At 42.1% G+C, this 26,500-nt stretch overlaps 1 protein-coding gene across 1 annotated transcript in view; it reads left to right on the forward strand.

The window, feature by feature from the left end:
* Positions 1–3,900: 3,900 nt before the first annotated feature.
* Positions 3,901–26,500, forward strand: part of LOC123757436 (tyrosine-protein kinase Abl) — a 106,113-nt gene continuing 83,513 nt past the window's right edge. The window contains exons 1-9 of the mRNA XM_069327444.1: positions 3,901–4,274; positions 9,350–9,648; positions 14,889–15,030; positions 19,490–19,620; positions 20,166–20,428; positions 20,755–20,926; positions 23,467–23,579; positions 25,496–25,638; positions 25,862–25,985. Of these exons, the coding sequence (XP_069183545.1) occupies positions 4,244–4,274; positions 9,350–9,648; positions 14,889–15,030; positions 19,490–19,620; positions 20,166–20,428; positions 20,755–20,926; positions 23,467–23,579; positions 25,496–25,638; positions 25,862–25,985 (1,418 nt within the window). The 5' untranslated portion in view covers positions 3,901–4,243. The remainder of the gene's footprint in view (positions 4,275–9,349; positions 9,649–14,888; positions 15,031–19,489; positions 19,621–20,165; positions 20,429–20,754; positions 20,927–23,466; positions 23,580–25,495; positions 25,639–25,861; positions 25,986–26,500) is intronic.

Consider the following 26,500-nt stretch of genomic DNA (forward strand, 5'->3'; position numbering starts at 1 on the left):
ACATTCAGCATCCAGCAGCATCGATTTTTTTTTTTTCGATTACTCAATATGAACAATTGATACAAACAACAAAGTTGGCTCTGAACATCTGTGTAAAGAACATCTGGACACTTTTGTTTAAATGTTGAAAAACAGATTTAGAATCAATACTTTATAAATGTTGAAAAACAGCTTTAAAATAATAATTCTGGTATAATATATGAATTTTACTCTATGAATTGGTCAGTAATCAAAATCGAAGCCCCTGTGTAATTGTCTCAGCCCAGAACAAACGGTTATGGAAAATTATGTTGTGCTATTTTTTTCAGAATGTTTGAACACAGGAGAGGCGGACCAATATAAACATTGACACTTCTAGTGAGTGAGAACACTTGGCTGTACAGTCAGCTGAAACCTGTGATATAGTATAGGAATTTTTATTTTTAGATACATGTAATAAACGTTAGGTGTGTTCCTTGATGGGGAGTAGTTAGTACACGGATGTGAACTGATAGTTCCGTAGTACGCTCCCGGATGACTGAAAGTTCAGTCTGATGATATAACTTTAATGTTTGTTTGAGCACGGTGTGGCCGGCTCTAGAGGACACATGGACTTGGCTAGTGAAGAGCCAAGAGAGTTTAATAGCTAGTTTTTGATGGTAGAGTAGGGACATGTTATTTAGCTATGTCAGTAAGGGTAGGATGTATGTTTCCTGATATTGGAGGATTGCTGTCAGTTGACAGCTGAGAAATTTATGAAATATGAACATGTTCATTATGATGTTGGACTATTATGTGTCAAATTTTATTAGTTAGGTTAGCTTTTGTTTGTGGCATGAGTTGAATTGTGGGTTTGGATACTAAACCTCGTGAATTTTAACAAATTAACAAGGTTTACTAAGTGCTTGTGCGGGGGGGTTGTAACAAACTAGGCTGTTGTAAGAATTATCCAGAGTGGTTTATCGACAAAAGAGAATGGGAAGCTGAGCCGCATGGTGACCTGACCCCCAGGGGAATTCGCGGTGGAAATAACCGACGCTTTGTTCATATCTGCGTAAATGAATCATCCTATAGTATTCAGTAATTTAGAGAAAATTAGCCTTTATTCATTTTGCATTAAAATTGTATTGTATAATAGTACTGGATACAATATCAAGAGTATTCTAATTATTGAGTTTAAGTCACCATCAGTGACGTCACGAATCAGATCTAACTTTTGAGGCGGAGTGACCGGCGGTCATAGGTCATCAGGGGTTGACAGGTCTAATATTTCTCAAAGTTTTAATAACCATTTTTGTGATCGGGAACAGCTCTGCCGTTAGATGTTTGTAATTTAATTCAGTAAAATAATTCAACCAGTCTGTATCAATTAAGTACAACAGAGTTTAATTGTTATAACTTAACCTTGCTAAAGTAACTGGGTAAGCGATGCGGAACAATACAATACTCTGTCTGGGGTAGTCCAGACAAGAAAAAAATCAGTGTGGTCACGGAAGCAGCTAGGAGAGGTCAAACATCTTACCTCTCCCCAAGAACAGGCCCAACACCTAGAACTGTGGTCGCCCAAGGTATAGTTGCTATTGTTAAGTATAGAAATAGTCTCATTTGCCACTCAGGTCAAGTAGGGAGTGTTAAATTGATAGGGAGTGAACATATTTAGATTTTGTTTTAGTTTTCGTTTAATAAATTAAATTTGTTATTAATTTGCATTTTATTGTTTCCATGTGTTTTGTGTGTATACTTGTCCTGGTCACGTGGTCCACACGAGGCAGAGTTGCATTGGGCGCCGATTCTAACATCGAATCGGAATTATCATTACCGTGTAATTTATTCCACACTCAAGGTCATCGTTTATAGTGGGGATCAAGCCCCTAGGTTGATTAATTAGCGTGATCGATCCAGACCTCGATCATTGCTCTTGTATTACTGGTCTGGTGGTGGCAGCAGAGGTGACTCTAGGGTTTTGTTCAGAGCTTAGGTCACGTCATACTGGGTGTAGAATCCTAAGTCGGTCAATCGTCTTAGGACCACGTGGCGTGGAGTTGGCTTTGGTAAAAGTTTTGGAGTCCCTTGGTTTAGAAATAAAAGTAAGAATACGGGTAGAGGGAGTAGAAAGAAGGAAGTAAAGATAGAGGAACCCAAACCCGTGTTACATGTGTATGGAGTCAGCCTCCACCACATCACTGCCTAATGTGCGTGCGTGCGTGCGTGTTGGAGGGGTGGACACGGGCTCCTGGTCCTGACAGCACCCACTTGACGACTAAACCTGTCTCCTCCTGGTACTGCAGGCTACACACCACTTCTTGACCGGCTCACCGTTACCAAGTTGCACAGTCTCATCTGCTTGTTACTGCTTCATTGTTGCAGGCGACGTTAACCACTCAACACTGTTCAACACTCTCACTCTATAGCATCGCTAGCGTCCTAACTCCTCCCATCCTCTCCAAGATTCTATACATACGAGGCATAGCCAGCCTCTGTACATAGCCAGCCTCTGTACATAGCCAGCCTCTGTACATAGCCAGCCTCTGTACATAGCCAGCCTCTGTACATAGCCAGCCTCTGTACATAGCCAGCCTCTGTACATAGCCAGCCTCTGTACATAGCCAGCCTCTGTACATAGCCAGCCTCTGTACATAGCCAGCCTCTGTACATAGCCAGCCTCTACATAGCCAGCCTCTGTACATAGCCAGCCTCTGTACATAGCCAGCCTCTGTACATAGCCAGCCTCTGTACATAGCCAGCCTCTGTACATAGCCAGCCTCTGTACATAGCCAGCCTCTACATAGCCAGCCTCTGTACATAGCCAGCCTCTGTACATAGCCAGCCTCTGTACATAGCCAGCCTCTGTACATACGGGACATAGCCAGCCACTCCGTCTATACGTAAGGAAGGGAACTCTATAAACAGCTGTGATTCATACGTCAGACTGCGGCTAACGTCTTAATAACACCTGAAGGTTCTTTTCTTCATTCTTGCCAAGAGCTTTATGTGGGGGGCTCCAGCTCTCAAGTCCCGCCTCAGGCCTGGGTGTGTGTTTGGTGGAGCTGGGGTGGACGTTGTATAAAATAGTGAAGTGTGTGTGACGTGAACTTTCACTGTGTGTGTGTGTGTGTGTGTGTGTGTGGTAGGGGGTCTTGGCGTGGCCAGCAGCACAGTGCGGTAGGAGGAGCCAGTTAAGGAGGCTGCCTCTCCTCCTCTGCCACAGCTTCCCGTTAACCTCAGTATTAGCTTGTGTTCTCCTGCTGTAGTTTTCACATAAGTGTTGATAGAATTTTATATGTGGAAAAATTACACGCATATAGTGGAAATGGAAGACAGTGCAAGATGTGGTTGTAATAAGCCTGCTGGTAGGCCTATGTATTCTTCGTCCTGAGTGGGTTCATCGCTAGTGGGCCAGGTCAGGATACTCTTGGCTCCACGTGACCTGTCACGGACCTCGAGGTGACCTGTCCAGTGCCACGGTCCTCGAGGTGACCTGTCACGGACCTCGAGGTGACCTGCCCCGCGCCACGGACCTCCAGGTGACCTGCCCCGCGCCACGGTCCTCGACGGTGACCTGCCACGGTCCTCGACGGTGACCTGCCCCGGTCCTCGACGGTGACCTGCCCCGGTCCTCGACGGTGACCTGCCCCGGTCCTCGACGGTGACCTGCCACGGTCCTCGACGGTGACCTGCCACGGTCCTCGACGGTGACCTGCCACGGTCCTCGACGGTGACCTGCCACGGTCCTCGACGGTGACCTGCCCTGCGCCACGGACCTCGAGGTGACCTGCCCCGCGCCAGATTACTCCCAGACAGGCCCCCAAAGTCACCATCAGCCCCCATGCTGACACGCTTGCTGCTGTTACCCACCTTACGGTCACACTAGTGGATAGTGTGATGGTGCACACAGAGAATATAATATATTTGATGTATTCCGAACTGGTGCTAACAATAAGCAGTTAACCTACTTGTATTGGAGCTTGTAATGGATGAATGCATGGGGAACCACAGCTGGTTGACTTCTTGTGGATGTCTGGTGCTCGTGATTCGTAGCCGGTGACTCCTGCAGACCAGACCCCAGTGACTCTTGCATTCCTGCGTGTGAGAACCGAGGAAGTCACCAGTGATTCAGTCATTATCCCACTACTCCTTTTTGCTCCTCTAGTGTTGGTGAGTGATGGAGGAGTGGGTGTGACACCAAGGAAACAGCAGCAGCAGCAGCAGCAGCAGCAGCCACAGGCCTTATTCATAACTTTGATAGTGTTAGACACTCACAATAATGAGGGTGCCCACACCTTGTCGCCACATTGGTGAGTTGAAGACCAGTGCTAGGTTCACGTTCTCAGAGAGCTTCCTTTATCCATGATTTGAATAGCTGGAGCCCGTTTAGCCGGGGCTAGCGCCATGTCCATGCTCATTACCATCATATATGTAACCGTCAACATATTTTCCATGATTACACATAATGGATTTAACGATCTAAGGGAGCCGGTCGGCCGAGCGGACAGCACGCGGGACTTGTGATCCTGTGGTCCTGGGTTCGATCCCAGGCGCCGGCGAGAAACAATGGGCAGAGTTTCTTTCACCCTATGCCCCTGTTACCTAGCAGTAAAATAGGTACCTGGGTTATAGTCAGCTGTCACGGGCTGCTTCCTGGGGGTGGAGGCCTGGTCGAGGACCGGGCCGCGGGGACACTAAAAAAGCCCCGAAATCATCTCAAGATTACCTCAAGATAGATCTAGGTGGTGTCAAGTGGTTAGACCGAGCTTCTAGGGCTGCCAACTATGGTTAAGGTTAGTTCCTCCTGGCCCCTACGCCCTAAACCACCTCATTGTGGCTCCTGATTGTCTAATTCATACATCACGTTATTATGATTCATTTGTACACTAAAGGTTATTATTGTTAAAGGCAAGCTGGTAGTGCTGCGGAGAGCATCAACTGTTTACTAATAAATATAAAACTAGGTAAAATGACTGAGGAAAGCTGTAGTAGTTTCGTAAGTGGTTGGGTAAATGCTTGATGAATGTCATCCAGCGGGAGCGGTGGTGGGTGCTTGAGCTACCCCTCGCCCCCAGGCAAGTAGAACTGTACGTTGTATTTATTAGATGAGTGATGGCTTCCTCCTCCTCGCTGGTAACTTCCCCCCCCTCCCCCCACCCACCCACACGCTCCCCTCCCCAGGGGTTGGCCATTTGGATTCGGTGGAGGGGGGTATTTTTTTGGTGCAAATTTGGATTTTTGTTGGTGGATTTGAATTTTTTGGGGGGCAGATTTGGATTTTATTTTGGGGGGGGGGCAAATTGGAATTTTTTGTTGGCGGATTTAATTGAATGCCATTCGTATGTTGGCCAGCCTGGCATATGCCGCTGATGTTATCCTCTTGATATGTGCTGCAGGAGACAGGTCTGGCGTGATATCAACCCGAATTTCATCTCCCAAATGATACCTTGTATCTGGTCTCCTGCTTCCTACACCTATCTTCATTACATTACATTTGATTGAGTTAAACTCTAACAACCATTTGTTGGACCATTCCTTCAGCTTGTCCAGGTCTTCTTGAAGCCTCAAACAGTCCTCTTCTGTCTTAATCCTTCTCATAATTTTAGTATCGTCAGCAAACATTGAGAGGAATGAGTCTATACCCTCCGGGAGATCATTTACTTATGTCAGGAACAAGATAGGACCGAGTACAGAGCCCTGTGGGACTCCACTGGTGACTTCACGCCAATCGGAGGTCTCACCCCTCATTACCTTGAGGTTACCTTGAGGTGCTTCCGGGGCTTAATGTCCCCGCGGCCCGGTCGTCGACCAGGCCTCCTGGTTGCTGGACTGATCAACCAGGCTGTTTAGACGCGGCTGCTCGCAGCCTGACGTATGAGTCATAGCCTGGTTGATCAGGTATAGTCACAGCCTGGTTGATCAGGTATGGTACCGTACCGTACCTCACCGTAACTCTCTGCTTCTTATTGCTTAGGTACTCCCTTATCCACTGGAGCACCCTACCAGCTACACCTGCCTGTCTCTCCAGCTTATGGACCAGCCTCTTATGCGGTACTGTGTCAAAGGCTACTGTGCTGTACTGTGCCTCTTATGCTGTACTGTGTGTGTGTGTGTGTGTGTGTGTGTGTGTGTGTGTGTGTGTGTGTGTGTGTGTGTGTGTGTGTGTGTGTGTGTTCAACGAGTTCAACGACAGGAAAGGTGAATATTCTTGCCTGCATTCTCGTATTTCCTCTGGTGTTGAGTGAAACAGTATCGGCCCAAGGAAGCCCTCGAGGTTAATACTAGTCTTCTAAGTCTTCATAACCTGACCTTTCCTCAAGTTTCCTCATGACTTGTACATTTAGTAAACAGTTTACCAGCTTGGAAACTTCACAACCTAATGAACAAATCCACAAGGGCCGTGACGAGGATTCGAACCTGCGTCCGGGAGCATCCCAGTCACTGCCTTAATCGACTGAGCTACGACAGGGTAAAAAGGGTTGAAATTGGTGCATCACGTTAGTGTGATCTCTGTGTGTGTACACAATCTAAGATTATTATTGTTTTAAACGACCTCATAGCGCCTCGGAGCTCATAACCTGTTTAATATATGTAAACAAAGCCGCCAAAGATTGAGGAAAGATGTAGATGTTTCGTACGTGACTGGATAAAGGCTTGATGAATCCCGGTCCATGTCTCGCTAAGGAATTTTAGTTTTGCTATTCCAGTTTAATTTTAAATGGAGGGTAACGGAGGGAATTTTATTAGAGGAAGATTTTGACAATGCTGAAAAACACAAAAGGTCTAAGACGGTCCACTGCTCAAGACATATATATATTGAGAAAAGTGTATAAATGTTCAAACAAATACTGAGAACAAGTGACGGTAGCAGTGACAGCGGTGACAAGTGACGGTAGCAGTGACAACGGTGACAAGTGACGGTAGCAGTGACAGCGGTGACAAGTGACGGTAGCAGTGACAACTGGCCTAGGTAGAAGACTTGAAGAGGGCCACACCCCACCACCCCTGGCACACCCTTAGCAAGGCCGAAGCCTGTCAAAGCCCTGTAATGTACACCACCACCTTCTCCCTGTCTCTGACAACCTTCCCACACCCCCAGCCTACTTGTATTACGCCACAACACCCACTTCAATCCAACACAAAAGTAGTTTATTTCCCCACTTATCGGGGAAACAGGAAATTTCTTAGGCGTGTCAAGTTCCTCCTACAATGTGTTGTTCTGGAGGGGGGATGGGGGGGCAGGAAAGCAACATGTAAAAGATTTGGGAATTATGATGTCGGATGACCTGGCTTTTAGTGAACATAACCGAGCAAATATAGCTGCGGCGGCGGCCAGGATAATGATAGGATGGATTATGAGAACGTTCACATCCAGAGATCCCACATCAATGGTAATACTATTTACATCACTGGTGCTGCCCTGTCTTGAGTACTGCTCGGTACTCGCTTCACCTTTCAGAGCGAGAGAGATCTCTGAATTAGAGGGAATACAGAGAACATATACGGCATGCATAGACACGATAAAACATCTAAATTATTGAGATCGTCTCAAAGCTCTCAAAATATACTCTCTAGAAAGGAGACGAGAAAGATATAAAATAATATATACGTAGAAGATACTGGAGGGCCAGGTCCCAAATTTGTACAGTAGAATAACATACTAGAGCAAAAGGCACGGAAGGAAATGCAGAATAGAACCAGTGAGGAGTAGAGGTGCCATAGGCACAATCAGAGAACACTGTCTGAACATGAGAGGTCCACAGCTGTTTAACACCCTCCCAGCAAACATTATAAATATTGCTGGAACAAAAGTGGATGTATTCCAGAGGCACTTAGACAAGTTCTTGCAAGAATTTTTTTTTTATCTTAATGGGTTTGTAACCGTGCACTGTGTTAGGTAATGTTGCAGTGGTCTGTCGGGCATTTCTCCACAGTGCTGACATTTCCTCTCATCTTCTGGAACTTGTAAGCATATTTCTCAAGCACATGGGTATCCAAGCCCAGGTAGTGCCAGACCAACCACACTGTGGTGGATATGTGGGCCTGTGGGTCGCTCCAAGCAACAGCCTGTTGGACCAAGTTATCACAAGTCGAGCCTGGTCTCGGGCCAGGCATATGGGGAGTAGAAGAACTTCCAGAGCCCTCTCCAGATACTATTTCTTACGGGCTCACCATAGCCCGTGCTACATGGACACTTCGTTCTGAGTAGCTAAATCTGAAACAATTCCTCCTCTCCAGGTATGCTCCAGGGATCAATGTTCCTGCAGCCCAGTCTCGGGCAAGGCCTCCTGGTTGGTGGTCTGGTCAACTAGGCTTTTACAACCAGGCTGTTATTACACGAACAGTGGTGGTAACCCTATAAATAATAATAATTATTGGTGAAAAACTCACACTTATGTATTTGTTTAAATAAATAACTAAATAAAAATATATAAATAAAAAACCTAGAAGGGGTACCACCTCTGGTGCAAGTGTAGGGACCCATAGCCTCGGAGTAGAAAATAGAGAGTACTCAGAGTAGACCTTGTGGATCCTCACTGAACACTTTGATATTTTCTTCTCCTACCACCCCTATTCTTTTGATATAAATAAAAATATATAAATAAATAATAATAAGAGTCTTAACGAGAACATCAAACATTTGTAAAAAACATAAGAGTGTGTGTATATAAGAATGCTACACAGTATTCATCTTTAGAGATCCATTTATACCAAAATACACGTAAAGAACCTCTCACTAACTCACAGCTCCCTGACAAGAGAGAGCACGCTTAGCTTAGCTGCCAACATCCACACATTGGGGCCTGACAGCCGAGTGGACAGTGCTCAAGACTCGTAATCGCGGGTCTGGGAATCGATCCCCGGGAATGGTGGAAACAAATGGGCAGGGTTTCTTTCACCCTGATGGCCCTGTTACCTAGCAGTAAATAGGTACCTGGGAGATACAGCTACTACGGGCTGCTTCCTAGGGGGGGGGGGGTGGAATAAAAAAAAAAAAGTTGATTGATTGACAGTCGAGAGGCGGGCCAAAAGAGCCAGAGCTCAATCTTCGCAAACACAACTTGGTGAATACATCATCTCAGCAAGGCACACTGCCCGCCTGCTATCAACTCGCATTGTATTTACCATTTCTAAACTTTCCCTTCACCTGTGCCTCTCCATCCTCTTTACCCTCCACCCCACAAATGTATTTGTGAAATTTATGTAGAGATTTACACCCACAAATACATGAACGGGGTTTTATCCTATGTTGTTATGTCTGTGAGAAGACATTACCATTACTTAATAATTTATTTGTATTTATTTATAATGAATTTATCATAAGAGCATGCACAAAAGATGGCATAGATCTTTGCTGAAAGGTAATGGTTGGTGTGCCTTGCAGGTGAACAGGTTCGTGTCCTGAGCTACAACAAGTCTGGTGAATGGTGTGAAGCCCACGCAGGATCTGGGGAAGTGGGCTGGGTCCCGTCCAACTACATCACTCCTGTCAACTCCCTGGAGAAACATTCCTGGTACCATGGTCCCATATCTCGAAACACTGCCGAGTATCTCTTATCCTCTGGCATCAACGGCTCCTTTCTTGTTCGGGAGTCTGAAAGTTCGCCGGGACAGAGATCGATTTCTTTGAGATATAATGGCCGTGTCTACCACTACAGAATTAACGAGGATGAGAACTCTAAGGTATTTGATAAACTTTATATTGCACTGTATTTTATTGTTTTAAAGTTAATTTTTTTTGCCTCTTAACATAGAATACAGTAAGTACATTTTTTATTTATTTACAAGGATATGTATACAGTAATATGCTACTATTCTATGCTATTATTCTATACAATATAGAATATATATCAAGTACTACTAGCTATAAGTACATGTAATGTCCCCATCTCAAAGGATGGTTAGTCATATAGTGTACTGTATAAAAAATTAGAGGAATGTGAGATGCTCGTAGCATCTACTAGCCAGCACTAATAAACTTTGAACAAGTACGAACAAAATATTAATAGCATTTGTATACAAATCTAATCAGATCAAAACCTTTATTCATAAATTATTGAACTAAATATGCTAGTTTACACAAAGTTTCAGTACACTATTTACAAAGAAAGTGATAATACAGTACTTTATAACAGAAGTCATACATTTGAACATGTCATCCAGACTTACGAACCACTTCTTATATGGATGGCTCTTTCTAGATTTTTTCTTACATGAAGTTTATTTTTTTTATCTTGTTAAAAAAAATGTTTAGTTGTTACTCTCTAAATTAATTTATTCGTTAACACCCATTCCCCAAACATAAAAAGAAAGGAAAGTGATGTTTGTTATGTGCCAGGATTCATCAAGCATTTCTGCTTGATGAGTGAACATGGGCCCTATGATCCTCTGCTGCCTGGGCTCCAGAATGCAAAGGCAGCTGCATGTGGAGTTGCAATATGCACGCATCCCAGGGTAGCATGAGGAGCAAACAGACAAGCCTCCGATGGTGCAAATGAGGCACCACCCAGAGAAAGCTGAAAGACAAAGCACCCTTGGTGTCACTGGAGTGTTTGGGTAACAACAAAAGTTGTGCAAAGTCCCCAAGGAAAATAATAGGTTGTACCAGATAGAATCGGGTACCTCGTATCGCAATAAAAAATGTCAAAGTCAACCCAAATTCAAGAGAGGCTGGGTCCATCAAGGAAGGGAGGTCCTGGTCCTTGAGTAGGAACTGTAAGATGTGGAATGCCGAAAACCTCTTGAAATTAATCTCGAAGCGTTAATCTGATTGTACCAGATTATAGTTGATAGAGTTTAGAACTAAAGTATCAACATCAGAGGCCTGAGACTGATCAACGTGCTTCCACTACACACAAGGGGCATAACTGGACAACCCCTCACAGTGTTCAAGAGAGAGAACTTGATAAACACCTCCAAAGGATACCTCATCAACCAGGCTGTGATTCATACATCAGGCTGCTCGCAGCTGTGTCCAACAGCCTGGTTGACCAGTCCAGCAACCAGGAGGCCTGGTCGAGGACCGGGCCACGGGGATGCTAAGTCTTGAAATCATTGCAAGGTACCCTCCTGAAAACTGGTGCTGAATGTAATGAAGCAACTCTTTCCTGTAGGGCCTTGGTGGCTCCCTGATTCCTTTACCCCCCTACTAGGGATGCTGGTTTATGGTCCTTCAGTTCCAGACTGAGCAAAGATGGCCTTGAGGTCTGGAGCTCCTGGTGGTGATGCCACTTGTTGGCAGAACATGAACGAGTAAAGCAACTTGGAGATACGTACAAACGAACCAAAGCACAAGGTGACTTGCATGCATTTCTAGTTGCCAATATAGTGGCGAGAGACATGAGCAACGTTATACGTAATAAACATTGGAAAGAGTTCCTACAAAGTATAAATGAGCAAACAACACTTGTTGAAGTTTGGGAAAAGATACGAAAAATCTCTAGAAGCAGCCCAACCAAACCACTGCGCCACAGCCCACTAGAACAAGCAAACATTCTCCTTGATCAATGGGCACTAACATCAAGCTACAGCTCATCCCAATTAACATACAGCACAAACTTAATGACACACGCCCCAACAGACAACGAACCATCAATCTTGCCTGTACAGCTATCGACGTGTTGGACCTTAATGATGTAACTGAATGGGAATTAAATCATGCACTAAAGATGGGAAAATCAACTGCTGGAGAGGACGGTATTACTGCACTTACAATCTACCGAGATTAGTCTCACACGTACCAGGTAATCCACTATTAGTGTTGTACAGAATGAGTTTACGTGAAGGAGTATTACCTGATGCTTGGACAAAGAGTGTCATTGTTCCCATCCCCAAACCACACTCAGATAATTATAGACCCATATCTCTAACATCGTGTGTTTGTAAAGTGCTTGAACATATTGTTCTTAACAGACTCATGTATCGTATACAGGGGCACCTGTCACCCCAACTGTTTGGATTTATGCCTGGGCTCAGTACACAACACTGTTTTGCCGAGTACTTAGCACATATTGAAGCTTCCCCTCAAGCAGTCTTCATCGACCTAGCAGCAGCTTTTCATACAGCAAACAGAGAAATAATACTGGAACCGCTTGCTGAGCTGGGAATACAAGGAAAATTACTGAAATGGATACAGGGCTATTTGTCTAATCGAACAGCATGTTTTGTTTAATGGTGTTAAAAGCACAGAGAGCAAACACTTTGAACTGGGAACTCCACAAGGAGGGGTACTCAGCCCCTTGTTGTTCAACGTTCTGATGCATAAACTTATTAAAGATCTTCCAACTAATAATGAAGACACTGTCATTTGTTATGCTGATGATATATGTTTACAGGCTGCCTCCGAGCCTAGAATGCAAGTTCTGCTCGATGCTTTTACTACTAGAGCTGAGGAATGTGGCCTCCTTATCTCTGTACAGAAAACTCGTGCCCTCATTCCATGTGGTATTCCACCACCCAATTATCATATAGATGGGCGAGCACTTGAGAACTGCGAGTCTTACAGATACCTTGGTGTCCCCATTAACGACCCTGGGTACCTTTCTTCTCTCAAGAGGAGACTGTGGGAGAGATTAAAGCCCTTGCGAGTCCTTGTTGGTGTCAATCATGGAATCAACGTGAGACTTGCTAGAATGTTTTATGTATCATTTATACGCTCTGTGATTGACAATGTGTGTGACAATGCTCTACATCTCACACTGTATACTGACAAAGAGCTGAAATCTCTTGAAACCTTGCAAAATGAAGCTATGCGTCACATCCTTGGGGCTCCAAAGTTCACGAGAATAGTTAATATGAGAGCAGAGTTAAAATTACCTACTATAAGTGAGAGAATTTTGTCTATTAGCACAGTTTTCGGCGTGAAGGCATTGAGTAGATCTAGACAACACATGAAGTTTCAAGCTAAACTTTCTAATACGCTGCGCACACCTGAGGTCTATAGAAGAAGAACGAAATCTGATTATGTATTTTGGTTCTACAAGGTAGCCAACTCCATCAAAATATTAAATATGTACCCAACTCAATTAATGATTAATCAACCAATTGCTCCATGGGATAACTGGGATCTATCAGTTGATTTTGTAAATGCGCCCAAGAAAGGTAGTGTGCACACTACATTATTAAATCAGTTAACACTGAAAAGCATCACTGAGAGTACTCAGAGTATGGGTAACGATGTGTATCAGTGCTATACCGACGGCTCTGTAGAAGAAGGTGGACGATGCACCGGATGTGCATGCAATATATTTGAACAATCTTCTCTCGTACATACAGCAATGAAGTGCGTCAATGACTGGGCAAGTACAACTCGAACCGAACTTGCAGGCATATACCTTGCCACTGAATTTTTAAAAGACAAAGGCAGTGGACTTATATACTGTGACTCGCAGAGTGCACTCCTGGCATTGAACGCACATAGTAGTGACACCCATAAAATAGTCAGTGATATTTGAATGAATGTTTTAGCTGCTAAAGAAAACAGATTTGAAATTAAATTCCTATGGATACCATCACATGTTGGCATCTCTTGGCATGACACTGTTGATATGCTTGCAAAGACAGCCTGTAGAAAACCAGTGGTAGAAATTGATATGGGTGTTTCATTAGCAGTGACAAAGAGAATACTTAAACAAATATCTAATGAAGATCTCACCGACCTAACAAATTCACAAAGACCTGAAAGTTGTAGCATTAAATATTATGATAGATATCGTGAGGAGACATTCACATATAGGACTAATAGAACAAGAACCCGGCAATGTGATGTTATAGTGGCCAGAATTCGCCTGGGATATAGACGTATCTGGCAGCTTTCTCAAAACCCAAATGTCGAGTACACAATGTGTCAACTTTGTGAAAGAGAAAACATGCATTCTCATGAACATTATATTGTAGAATGTCCCATATTGTCTGACTTTCGCCCTCCTGGACTGAGGTATGCTGAACTGTGTAATTACTATACGAGTACTGGAACACTTGATGATATATTGGACTTGTATCCAAGATTTACCATGTAATGTATCATTTATACAATGTATGTATGTGATGTAACTATATAACCTGAGCTTGTAAAAGCACCTTAATCACCTTCAATGATTAAGTGCTTAATTGCACACTAGTTTCTGTCGGCTATCTCACCCTGTCAGAGTAAAAGAGACAAATGTATGTGAATGCATGTGTGTATATATGCATGTATATATATATATATATATGTGTACGTATATATGTGTGTGTATGTATATGTATGTGTATAAAGTACATATGGAAGCTGATCAGAATTGCATTTCACCTTTATAAATGCACATTAATGACACTTCAAACACTTTATGTAGGGGATACGTAAATCTGTGTATCTATGTATTTACGTATGTAGGTTAGCTTAGCATTTTAAAAGTACCAAATCACCTTCTGTGGTTGATTGTTCAATAAATCCCTGAACTATATGTTTAACTGATCTCTAACCCTGTCTATGGAGGACAGAAGAAAATGTATATATGCTGGTTAGCATTGTAAATGTCTGGCCACGTTTGTGGTAGAAAATAATAATAATAATAATAATAAAAAAAAAAAAAACTGTTGGCACCCAATTACAATATGTACTCAGATGAAAGTTACATTATACGTAAAAAGTTTTCAGCTTTCAATGATCCATTATTCAATATTGATGATAATTTAACCCAACCCCCACACACGTCACAACATAGGAGGTTCAGGACGGACAGATACGTCGTCACTCTCACTTCATGTGTTTATCGAGTTTTTGTTGCAGTCACATTACAGTATTTTGGCTTATTCTCTGCATTTATAGTAATAATTGTTATGGAAAACTTCTGTGCAGTGTTGTGAATCTAGAAAGTTTATTATTTTTATAATAGAGATGAGGTATGAGCTTCATTTCTTGATTGTATTTATTAATTTTACAGTTGTACGTGTCATCAGAGTTTCGGTTTAACACTTTAGCGGAGTTGGTCCACCATCATTCCCAACATGCAGATGGGCTCATCACACAGTTGCTATATCCTGCGCCGAAGAGAAATAAACCAACTGTATTTGGACTCACACCAGGTACTGTAACAATAGTATTTGAATACCATTTTGAAGTTGCATATTGTGCATTGTGATGTAGCAATTTAAGATGCAAGATACACAAGTTAATGCACCACTGTATTCACCAATGCTGACAATTTGGGAAATTTATATTAATGTTTGTGGTGCTTTCTCTATTAGCCTCTAATTGCCTAACTACACACTCTAAATTAAGTTAATTTCCTGGTGTGCATAAATAAAAAGTTTTTTCCTTCTACTGAATATTGTAACACATTTATTTCTGATGGCGGGAAAAATTAAAAAAAAAAAATAAAATATCCCTGACTAAAAAAAAAAAGTCTAATCCTTTTAGCTTGACCATAGTGTGGTGAAGAATGTTTTACGTCAAATTCTGTGAATTAATTTTCTTGTTAACTTTTTGTAGTAGATTTATCCTCATCACTAATATCTTACAGGTGCATAAAAGTCTTTTTAAGTTTTACATGGCATTAATTGGTCACTAGCATGGGCATCAGAAAATTAATGTTGATGTACCTAACATGGTGCCAGTTTTTGTACTAGTTCTCTGAAAGGAAGCCCTGGGTGACTCTTCGGTTCATTGAACAGTTGTGTGGAAGCCTGAACTTTACCTGAGCATAGTTTGGCTCCAGGTATTATACCCAGTTTCTCTGATTCCACCTGTTCTGCTCCCATGACCGGTGAGCTTGGGCCCCACCTGCCCTTCGTCGGCTCTTGCTTTAATGGTTTTCTCCAGGCTTTTTGAGGATTATTGCTATTATTGCACGATGTGCCCACAGATGCCTAGGCTTTGGGCTACGGCTATGTGACCAGTGCTTGCCAAGCCACCTAAGGTCAATAATCAGATTCAGGAGCTTGTGGCTGTGTGGCATGTCTTGAAGAGGATTCAGCTTCCGCTGGGCTCCATGCTTCAGCTTCACTTAGACGACTTCTAAGTGGTTCATTGCCTGAATCGAGGAGGGGGGTCATTTCAGTCTATTCTCCTTTGGAGTTGGCTTCTGGATTCTCAGGGTTTGGTTCTCCGCACTGTTCACATGCGGGGTGTGTCGAACATTCTCACGGGTGGGTGAGATTCTCAATTTCCCCCTGAGGTGGACCACTTCACATCAGCTTGAAACTGAGGTCATCCCTCCTACATTGCTCTGTTCCTCAATCGTGGGGCTCTTACCTTTTAGCTAGACTGATTGGGGAGCATTTACCTCTCTTTCCCTGGTTTAGTTGTTGCTTAAGATTCTGTCCAGTCTGGAGTCTACTTTGGGTAGGGTCAGCCGTGGTTTCTGGCACTTCTAGCTCAGTGTCTGAACACAGGCATTTTTCCATGACTCTGCCTCTATCAGCAGATCGACCCAGTAACATACTTTGCTGGTTTGAACTCCTTTACTCTAAGCATCTATACATTGACACCGTTCTATTGCCATGTGTATGGTGAGCAGGTGGCTGGTTTATTGGTGTCTTTCTTTGCAGCTGCAGTATGAAGTTACCTGACACTTGTTTCACAGTGTGCTGTCTTTGCATTGTTTATCTTTAGTTTTTGCCAGGGTGGTCTTTGTTGTTTCTCAATTGGCATCTCATGCCCCATACTGTTGCCTCTTATTGTTTGGCATGGGCGGGGTCCCTGTTGTTTGTGTTCGGCGTCGACTCCTTTTCTGCACCATTCTGCAAGAAGAGAAGTCTTGCATTCTTCTTCACCACTCTTGTATCTTTCTTGCCTCCGGCCTCCTTATGTTCCTGCTGAGCTGTCTTGGTCTTTTGACAAAGTTTTGATATTTATCTCCTCGCCTCAGTTTACGGTTTCACTTTTGACTTGTGATGTAACCCTTAACGCTGTGTTTTTATTGACTGTTACCTCCTGCTACCGGGGTGGGGGGAATGTCTCGTGTTCTTCTCCAGAGATGTGTGTGTGTTTTATTTCTTTGACCCCTGGTGGGCGGTTATTAATTTACACCCCTTCATTTTTTGTAAAGAATGAACCTGTTTGTTTAAGTAGGGGTTCTTTCATGATTGATGCTTGGATGATTTGGTTGGGGAGCATCATTAGTTGTGCCTTGTGTAAGCTCTCTGCCATTATCTGTGGACCACTGGTTCTGCCTCGGTTGATGTGTTATTGGTCAACCATGTCTCCTTGGGGCTCTTTTCTAAGGCTCACATTTTCCAAGTCATCCTCAGTGTCAGTAAGTCTAGCCAGCCTACATTCTACCCTTGGGCCCATCATGTTCGCAAGTACAGTATGCCATCTTGGTGGGAGTCTCTTCGATGTCCTCGGCTGATGTTTGAGCTCGGGTTTTGGTAGTCTTAACAAGGTTTTGGCGGCCCGGCATTTGGGTAATATTCCTGGTCCCAGTTGATTGTGTGTTACTTTGGGCCATGTCTCCTTGGCCTGGAGTCTCTCCTTCATTTTAGCCACCTCTCCTCATGTTGGGGGAGACACTGGTAGGGTGGGGGCTCTCCCCAGCATTAAATGTAATGAAATGCCTCTTTCAGGTAGAACCCCAGTGAATCCCTGATTCCCTCTCTTCCCTTCAGTTTCATTGGTCCGTCTGTGGGTTCTTAACAGAAGTGATTGGGGAAACCCGCTGTGGGCTGAGGCTGGGCTGCCTAGTGGCAGCTATCAGTATTAACAGGGTTAAGCTAGTTTTGATTAGTTTTGATTGATTGATTGATTGATTTTTGGCATCATTTTTGGAGTTGTTTCGTTATTTCAAGGTTTTGGTTTTTGTTAACACTCCAGTGGCCTGCAAAGCTTTGCTGGCTTTTTGAATGCTATTTCGTTTGGGGTGGCTGATTGACGCACACTCGGTGCTCCTCTATGAGTGGGGCCAGGTTCTGGCTCAGGTCCCTGGTAGGCCAAATGGAATTCCTGTTTCTCTATTAGAATGGAGAAACATTCAGTACTAGTGAGATGGCTTTGGGGAGTCACTGGAACTCTACCAGAAAGAGGCATTTCATTACATTTAATACTGTTTATTTCTTAGCAGTATTTTCAGTGGAGTAGCTGTCACATCTGCAAAAAAAAAAAAAAGAAAAAGTTGGATAACAAGAATACAGTACTTCAAACAAGAGATGTTGAACCAGTGATGATACTTTTGAAGACACTAGTGCTCTCCTGGGTGGAATATTGTTGAACACAAACAGTCCCATTTAAAGCTGGAGAATGTGCAAAGATATTTTACTGCCCAAATAAATTTAATAAACCATCTAAGTTATTAGGAATGCTTAAAATTTCTCAAACTGTATTCTTTATAGCACAGGTGAAAGAGATGTATAATAATTTAAACTTAGAAAATATCAGGGCGGACTAGTTCCAAATCTGCACATTGAGATAGAGTAACTCCCTGCCATGTCCCTTGGTCTCAGAAGAAGTGCACAATACCCCCCATTGAGAAGCAGACAGGGGAGCCGGTCGGCCGAGCGGACAGCACACTGGACTTGTGATCCTGTGGTCCTGGGTTCGATCCCAGGTGCCGGCGAGAAACAATGGGCAGAGTTTCTTTCACCCTATGCCCCTGTTACCTAGCAGTAAAATAGGTACCTGGGTGTTAGTCAGCTGTCACGGGCTGCTTCCTGGGGGTGGAGGCCTGGTCGAGGACCGGGCCGCGGGGACACTAAAGCCCCGAAATCATCTCAAGATCAAGATAACTCAAGATAACCAGAGGTGAAATTGGTACCTTGAGAGTTAATTCTGTCAACATTAAGGGATCAAGTGTGTACTCCCTTTATACATAAGGTATATAACTAGCTGATCTCTCAGGGTGTTTGAAAGGGAACTTGATAAATACTTTCAAAGAATATCTGTTCAATTGGGCTGTAATTCATATGTCAGACTGCAAGCAGAGGCATCTAATAGCCCTGTTAACCTGACTACCAATCTTGAGGCTTGGTCAGAGACCGGGCCATGGGAATGCTGATTCCTGGAACCATCACAGTGTAAGAAGACTCATCCAATAAGCAAAATAAATTATATGACTTAATGACTGTAGTTGTGTACCAAATATCAGTACTGTACTGTATGTGGTATAGGGTACAGTATTTATTTTCTGTTTAATAGTTAATGCCACACATTTCCACTTAATTTCTGCTTGATATTCAAGGGACATTCTGGTATTTCTTAAATTTATCTCTTTCAATTTATAAAATATGAACAAGCATCAACAACTGAGGACACGGTACATCCAACAGCTCTACAAACTAATTTTGTCTAATTCTATTTAAATTTTACCTCTCCATAAATGGTTACTTTTGGGCAGTTGGAAATTTGGTGGTCTTATAAATGCTAGTTTGCTTTCAAAAATATTGACAGAAATATTTAATACATTGACATAATTGTCCTGGCCAGGGATTGAACCTGGATCCCTCGGTTGTGAGGGATCCATTACCACATTGTAACATGCATCCTTGCTTATTTACTGAAGACTTACAGGACCTTTACTAGTATTTACTTTCATAATTGCCATTTATTCAGAGCCCGATGAGTGGGAAATTGAGAGAACCGACATAGCAATGAAGCATAAGCTTGGAGGTGGTCAGTACGGGGATGTGTACGAGGCAGTGTGGAAGAGGTATAACATCTGTGTTGCGGTGAAGACACTCAAGGTGCGTAAACACTTCACGCTCGGAGGCGGTCCTGCTCAAGCGGGGTCTCGTTTCTATATTTATAATTTTAAGCCAGTAAAATTTGTTTAAAACGTTAAGTAGTTTTCTATTAAATCTATATTGTTTCCAGTTATTTAAAAAATAAATGTGTTGGTTTGCTTCAGTACAGTACTATACAGAGTTTACAACTGGTCTTTCAAAAGCTTTTGTTCAGTGCACTTTCATACAGTATTTATTTTTATAATAAATATTTGTACAACATTTATTGTAGAATAACCCAACCCACATACCTGTACAGTATACTGTATATGAAATAAAAATAGATGGTTTCAGTTTGTCCTGGACCCTTATCAAGTCGTGCCACAAGGTCTGGGAGGGACTGGAACGTCGTCGCTTATTTCATTTCATGTGTCGGTTAAGTTCTTTGTTTTCAGCCACGTTATTATGACATATTTGCTACTTTTATTGTAGAAATTATCATCATGGTTTACAAATCGTAGCATACACACACAGTGCATTATAGTTATTTAAATGACTATTTTTAGGAGGACACGATGGCTCTAAAAGATTTCTTAGAAGAAGCAGCTATTATGAAGGCAATGAAGCACCCTAATCTGGTGCAGCTATTGGGAGTGTGCACGCGGGAGCCTCCCTTTTACATAGTTACGGAATTCATGACGCGTGGAAACCTGCTAGATTACCTACGCGTTTGCAGTCATGACGAGGTTAACGAAGTGGTTCTTCTCTACATGGCCACGCAAGTTGCTGCAGCTATGGAGTATCTGGAGGAGAGAAATTTTATACACAGGTAACAGCTGAGTACATGCGAGTCAAAACTGAGTGTTTAGGTAAGTGATTATCAGGAAGAGAGAGATAAGCTGATGTAAAGTAACAGCTCTTAGCTTGCAGTTTCATCAGCAACACCAGCATCATTCCTAATGACCCTCAGTCTTATTATATTCAAAAGAAAAATGGAGGAGGAGACAGAATGACAGAGTACTGTATATATAAATTATTTTCCCCGTATTGTTAACTTGTACTGTATAGTAATGTTAGTTCATTTCCCATTTCTGTAGTCTGTTATTATTTTTGCTCTCCAGAAATGTTGGTTAAATCTGAATGTGGTTTTAACAGGGACCTGGCAGCTAGAAATTGTTTGGTTGGTGAAAATCACTTGGTGAAGGTAGCGGACTTTGGGTTAGCCCGGCTCATGAGGGACGACACCTACACGGCCCATGCTGGTGCCAAATTCCCTATCAAGTGGACAGCACCGGAGGGTCTTGCATATAATAAATTCTCCACTAAGGTAAGATATATGAAAGCTATTTCATCTGCTTTTTGTTGCTGAATATGTCTGCTTATTGTTACTGAATGAGTTCAAGTGTGAACTTTAAATTCTCTTTTCAGTGCAAATTAATAGTTCAATGTCTTGCATATCCACCAGACGAGGGTTAAGTAAATGTAAATCGCCAGTTAGTGTTGTATAGTCTATAAATGTACAAATCCCAAGCAGGGAGGGAGAGGAGCCGGTCGGCCAAGCGGACAGCACACTGGACTTGTGATCCTGTGGTCTTGGGTTCGATCCCAGGCGCCGGCGAGAAACAATGGGCAGAGTTTCTTTCACCCTATGCCCCTGTTACCTAGCAGTAAAATAGGTACCTGGGTGTTAGTCAGCTGTCACGGGCTGCTTCCTGGGGGTGGAGGCCTCGTCGAGGACCGGGCCGCGGGGACACTAAAGCCCCGAAACCATCTCAAGATAACCTCAAGATAGGGAGAGACACCCTGTTTACATGATTTTAGGGTCCGGTCAGACTGCTCGCTCCCTGTGAGCTTGCGGGCCATTTTCTGTGATATACACCATAGGGTATGCTAAAAGAGATTCCTCGCTCCATTTACAGTTCTGTTTTATTACCGAGTGGTTCGTGCCGAACTATCTTCGCACAGTCAAAGTCATGGTGTCATGGTACATACAGTATTTGTAAATGCTGTCATTAAGACATTCTCAAATATATGATCTCCAGATTAACTTGTTCCTTTTCATCACACAACCACATGCTCTTAGTCAAGGGGCTAGTCCAAATGGTCTTTCATACCTTTGTTTTATTTGTCTTACTGTAAGAAAGACTATTTCTTTAGCTTCATTGAGCTTCATTGACCAAATCGGATGAATCTAAAGATGTTCAAGAACAGGTTTAATACGAGGGTGCTGTTGGCTCTTTTAACCAACCTAGCAGAAAAAACTGGAAAAAACACTTTACTGACAAATCCCAAAGCTAAATTGGCACAAGCAATGAATCCTGATACACCACTGTCAGTGACACCTGGTGGTATCCATCCCTTTGATGTGAAAGTTCCATACGAAAAGCTTCCTGATTTACACCATATAACAACAATTGTTGATATCAAATATAAAACAAAATCTAATCAACCTCCTACTCAAACCTATATTAAAGATAGTATTGGATATATGAAATATAAAGAACAAAAGAAAACCCATCACTCCTCATTATCAACAATGGCAAAGCTAATCCAGATTAAATTAGAAGTACAGTAATTAATTCTAGTCTAAACAAACTTCAACATATATGAAGGAATTTAATCCAGACAACCTGTTTAAAGGAAAACAAAATTAGGTGAACAACCCATTTACATAAGAATTAATTACAGCATGTACGAATTGCTTTCTCTGCCAGGTAATGGAGCCAAAGGTGGAACTGCTAATTCAGGCGACAGTTTAGTTGGCTCACAACTGTGCAGTCGGCATTTAACTTCTGAACAAGACGAGATGTATGGATAAGTTTTCTTGCACGTGATGCCGCTGTTCACCAAGCATTAAATAGGTACAGCACTTGGAAGTTGGGCATCTGTTGAGGATTGCATCTTGGAGTAGGTCAGTTGTAGGCCAAAGGGGCCTTCAATAAGCCTAACAAGCTTCCTGTCCCCCAACAGTAGAAAATTGTCTCTAACATTTATCCAGATGGAAATGAACTGCACAGGAGTGATTACTTTTCCAAATAGGTGCCATCCTTCAATATACATAATTTAATGAGGTGAATGGGACAGGCTCTCCAGAAAAGGCACACTGGATAATTTTAGGAAAAGACTTGACGTAAGAATTTACAGACATAAGTCTGGCAGTCTGTCAGTAAGACCGACAAGAGATGTCATAAACAGGTACCATTATCAACCACTCTTATATTTCAGGGATGCTAAGCTCATAAAAGGCTTTCAAGACTTGTAAGAAATAATCATGGACCAGGCTCGTACAACAGCCCGTCCTCTCGAGTTGCCACAGTGGACAGAAAATGGTGTTCCAAAATACCCGAACCTAACCTAACCTAACCATGCAACCCATGCATAGAAATCATGAATGTTTATGAGCTACTATATTTTATAGTGCCTTTATATGCTTTTCATCAAGCAGGTATAGTACATCATATTTTGTCCGTTGAGGATTTTGACGTCAAAATGAGATGTATTATTCAAGAGGACAAGTGCTCATTAAGGAAAACAATTAAAATATCTAGATGTCTTTTAGTGTTTTTCCTATTGCATCTTGTCTTAGTCACTGTATTGGCAGTGTATAAGATCTTATCATTTACACCGATATTTTGTGGCAAATGTTTTGTTATAGAATGTTTAATCATATTTGTTGGAAAGTCCTACAAATACAAGTCTCTTTGTAGGAAATATGCATATAAATGCAATATATTTGCTTGGTGGGGGAGTCAAAAAGGTCTTATCTGCTGGAAAAGTATGATTGATTACATTGAGGGAGAAAGAGTATACTGTAAATATAATGTAGTATTGTGTGGAAAAATATGCTAAATTTATGTATTTTTTCAGTCTGATGTATGGGCCTTTGGCATCTTACTGTGGGAATTTGCAACCTATGGAGTATCTCCATATCCTGGGGTGGACCTCACCAATGTTTATCATCTGTTGGAATCTGGTTACAGGTAAGAATTTTCTCCTTGTTGATTCATAGGGATTACTGGTAATTGGTTTACTGCAGAATACAGAATATAAATTGATTCCTGGGGGGGGGGGATGATATTTTGGCTTTTTTCATAAGTTTATAGATTTCTTGATACCAGGTGTTCACTGTGTTTAATTCATATCATCATAAGAATATAGGAAATTTTAGAAGGTCTCTTGGTGTATATGAGGCAGCTCCTATTTATATCCACCCAAATTCATTCATTGATATATATATACTGTATATATGTTTCACCTTTGCTTTAAGCACTCTAACCATATGAGGCAGCCTCTATTTACATCATGCAAACTTACTCATATATAAGTTTAACTCACTTCCCTGAAACAAATCAAGTGATCCTTTTTTTTTACAGGAAAATGTGTCAAAAGGAAATGGGTTGTTCTTAAAGTATAATCAAAATAATGGGGTAAAAAAACACAAAAAATAGCAATTTTGATTATTGGAAAACTTTTGCAGAAAAATTACCACAAATTTCCATATAGCTGATGACCAGTAGCTGGAACTAAGACAACAATGTTGACCAGACCACACACTAGAGGGTGAAGGGACGGCGACGTTTCGGTCCGTCCTGGACCATTCTCAAGTCGATTGTGAATGGTCTTTACTTGAGAATGGTCCAGGACGGACCGAAACGTCGTCGTCTCTTCACCTTCTACTGTGTGGTCTGGTCAGCATACTTTAGCCACGTTATTGTGACTCGTCGTCTGCATAAGGCAACACTGACACTTGGAGGCCTGGTCGAGGACCGGGCCGCGGGGACACTAAGCCCCGAAATCATCTCAAGATATGTGGTAATTGTTACTTTACCAAATGAGGTTACTATTAAATTTTTTATGTGCAGATATACAGTAACCTTGAGTTTACTGTGAGGTAGTTTTTAGGATCGGTATCTGCATGGCCCAGCCAGGCTTCCTAGTTGGTGATCGGGTTAACCAGGCTGTTAGTCACCACTTCTTGCAATGTGCTGTAATTCATTCATCAGACTCTAAGCAGCAGTGTCTAACAACCTGGTTGACTAAACTGCCATCAAGGCGGCCTCCTGGTCTCAGACCAAGCTGTGGGGACATTGGTCCCTGGAAAATAACTGCATGATAAAGTATTGTGGACTGAGCTGCGAGATCTCCTAAATAGTAAGACTTGATTATACTATATGATACTCAGTCTTTACAATTTTGATAATTTTTGTTTTCCCATTTTGTATAAAGTTTAGTATAAAAACATCCGGGAAGACACTGACAGTGTTATTACATAAGTGTAATCATCTGAGTATAATTACAGGATTCGAGCTACACTCATGGTGACCCATTTTTCCTTTGTCACGTGATGTTTATAAACAAAATGCTTAGTATGAAGATTTATGAAGAATTGTAAAAAAAAAAAAAAAAAATCTGAACTGCCAGATTTATTTTATGATTTTATGCAAGCCCCCCCCCCCAAAAAAAAAAAAAAACCCAGTCTGCACTAAAACTGAGAAAATTTATTTATGTACTTTTGGGTAGAGGTTCAACTCATTCTCTTGATTTGCAATAATTTTGATGCAACAAAATAGTTACATAAAAATGTAACTATTTTGCATATCCAGAAATGTAATGAATTCAAGCAACCCATCTAACCTATTGAGGCTGATGCATAAAAAACACGAATTTTGCTATGCTTCCTTTTATTACTAATACATATTATTTTTAATGGAATGATCGATTCCATAAAGATTCTACATATTAGGTGTGAGGGTGGATGGATGGGACTCGTTAAGATGTACTGTAGTGCTTCTGCTTGATTTACTAGCCCAGCCAATCACAATAGGATCAGAATTATATCTTTTTCAATGTACTGGGAGGCATACAAGTTTCTTAACAAAATATTATTCTCTTTCAGGATGGACTGTCCGCAGGGCTGTCCAGTACGGGTGTACGAGCTAATGAAACAGTGTTGGCTTTGGAATCCCTCGGATCGCCCCACATTTTCTCATATCCACCATGCATTAGAAACAATGTTCCAAGAGACATCTATAACTGAGGGTAAGAGAAAGGGGCTTCATCTGACGTGACTTAATTAAGGTCCAAGTCAGACCAAAACATTGTCATTTTTCGTTCTTTCCTTAAGTGTGGGTTGGGTATTAATTGTAAGCCATGCTCTTGTGATTTATGTTATGCACTTGTTATTTCTAATTGAAATATTTTTCAATATCTGAAATTTATAGGTATTGTATCTTATAAAGATGGAGTAATTTTTTGTTTATAGAAGTGGAGCAACAGTTAGCAGCTGGCGGAGGAAGAAAAGTGAGAGGATCGACGTCCTCCAGCACGCACCAACAGTGGGGTGAAGATCAGCTTCCCACCAGCCCTCGCACATCCTCTGCCCGCCAGTAAGTTGTCAGTGTCCTCTGGCACGTGACTACTAGTCTTTTGATTAACACACACTAAATATACAGTTTGACTAAATATTTTTGTTTCTAATTGGTTTTATCATAATATTAAAGCTTGTTTCTTGTGCACACCTTGCCTCTTGTGTACACCTTGCCTTTTGCGCGCACCTTGCCTCTTGCGCGCACCTTGCCCCTTATGCACATTTGGTGTGCACATGTCAGCTGGTGTGAACATTTAAATAATTAATTTCATCTTTTTTTTTTTGCTCATCATTTTTATGCTCATGTCATTTGTGTTATTGCCAACTGGATGACTGTCTGCATTTATCAATCATCCAGTTATTGCCAACTGGATGACTGTCTGCATTTATCAATCATAATGGTGGAAGGTTTGAACACACACTGTTCCTGAAATAAAATAATTACAGAACAAATGTTTTTTAAATTTTGTACAATAGTTCTATGAGTTGCAGGACGTGGTTTCCGAGTTGAGAGACGACACCTGCTCTACTCTT

Source organism: Procambarus clarkii, chromosome 19 (assembly GCF_040958095.1).
Source record: "Procambarus clarkii isolate CNS0578487 chromosome 19, FALCON_Pclarkii_2.0, whole genome shotgun sequence".
Taxonomy (NCBI): domain Eukaryota; kingdom Metazoa; phylum Arthropoda; class Malacostraca; order Decapoda; family Cambaridae; genus Procambarus; species Procambarus clarkii.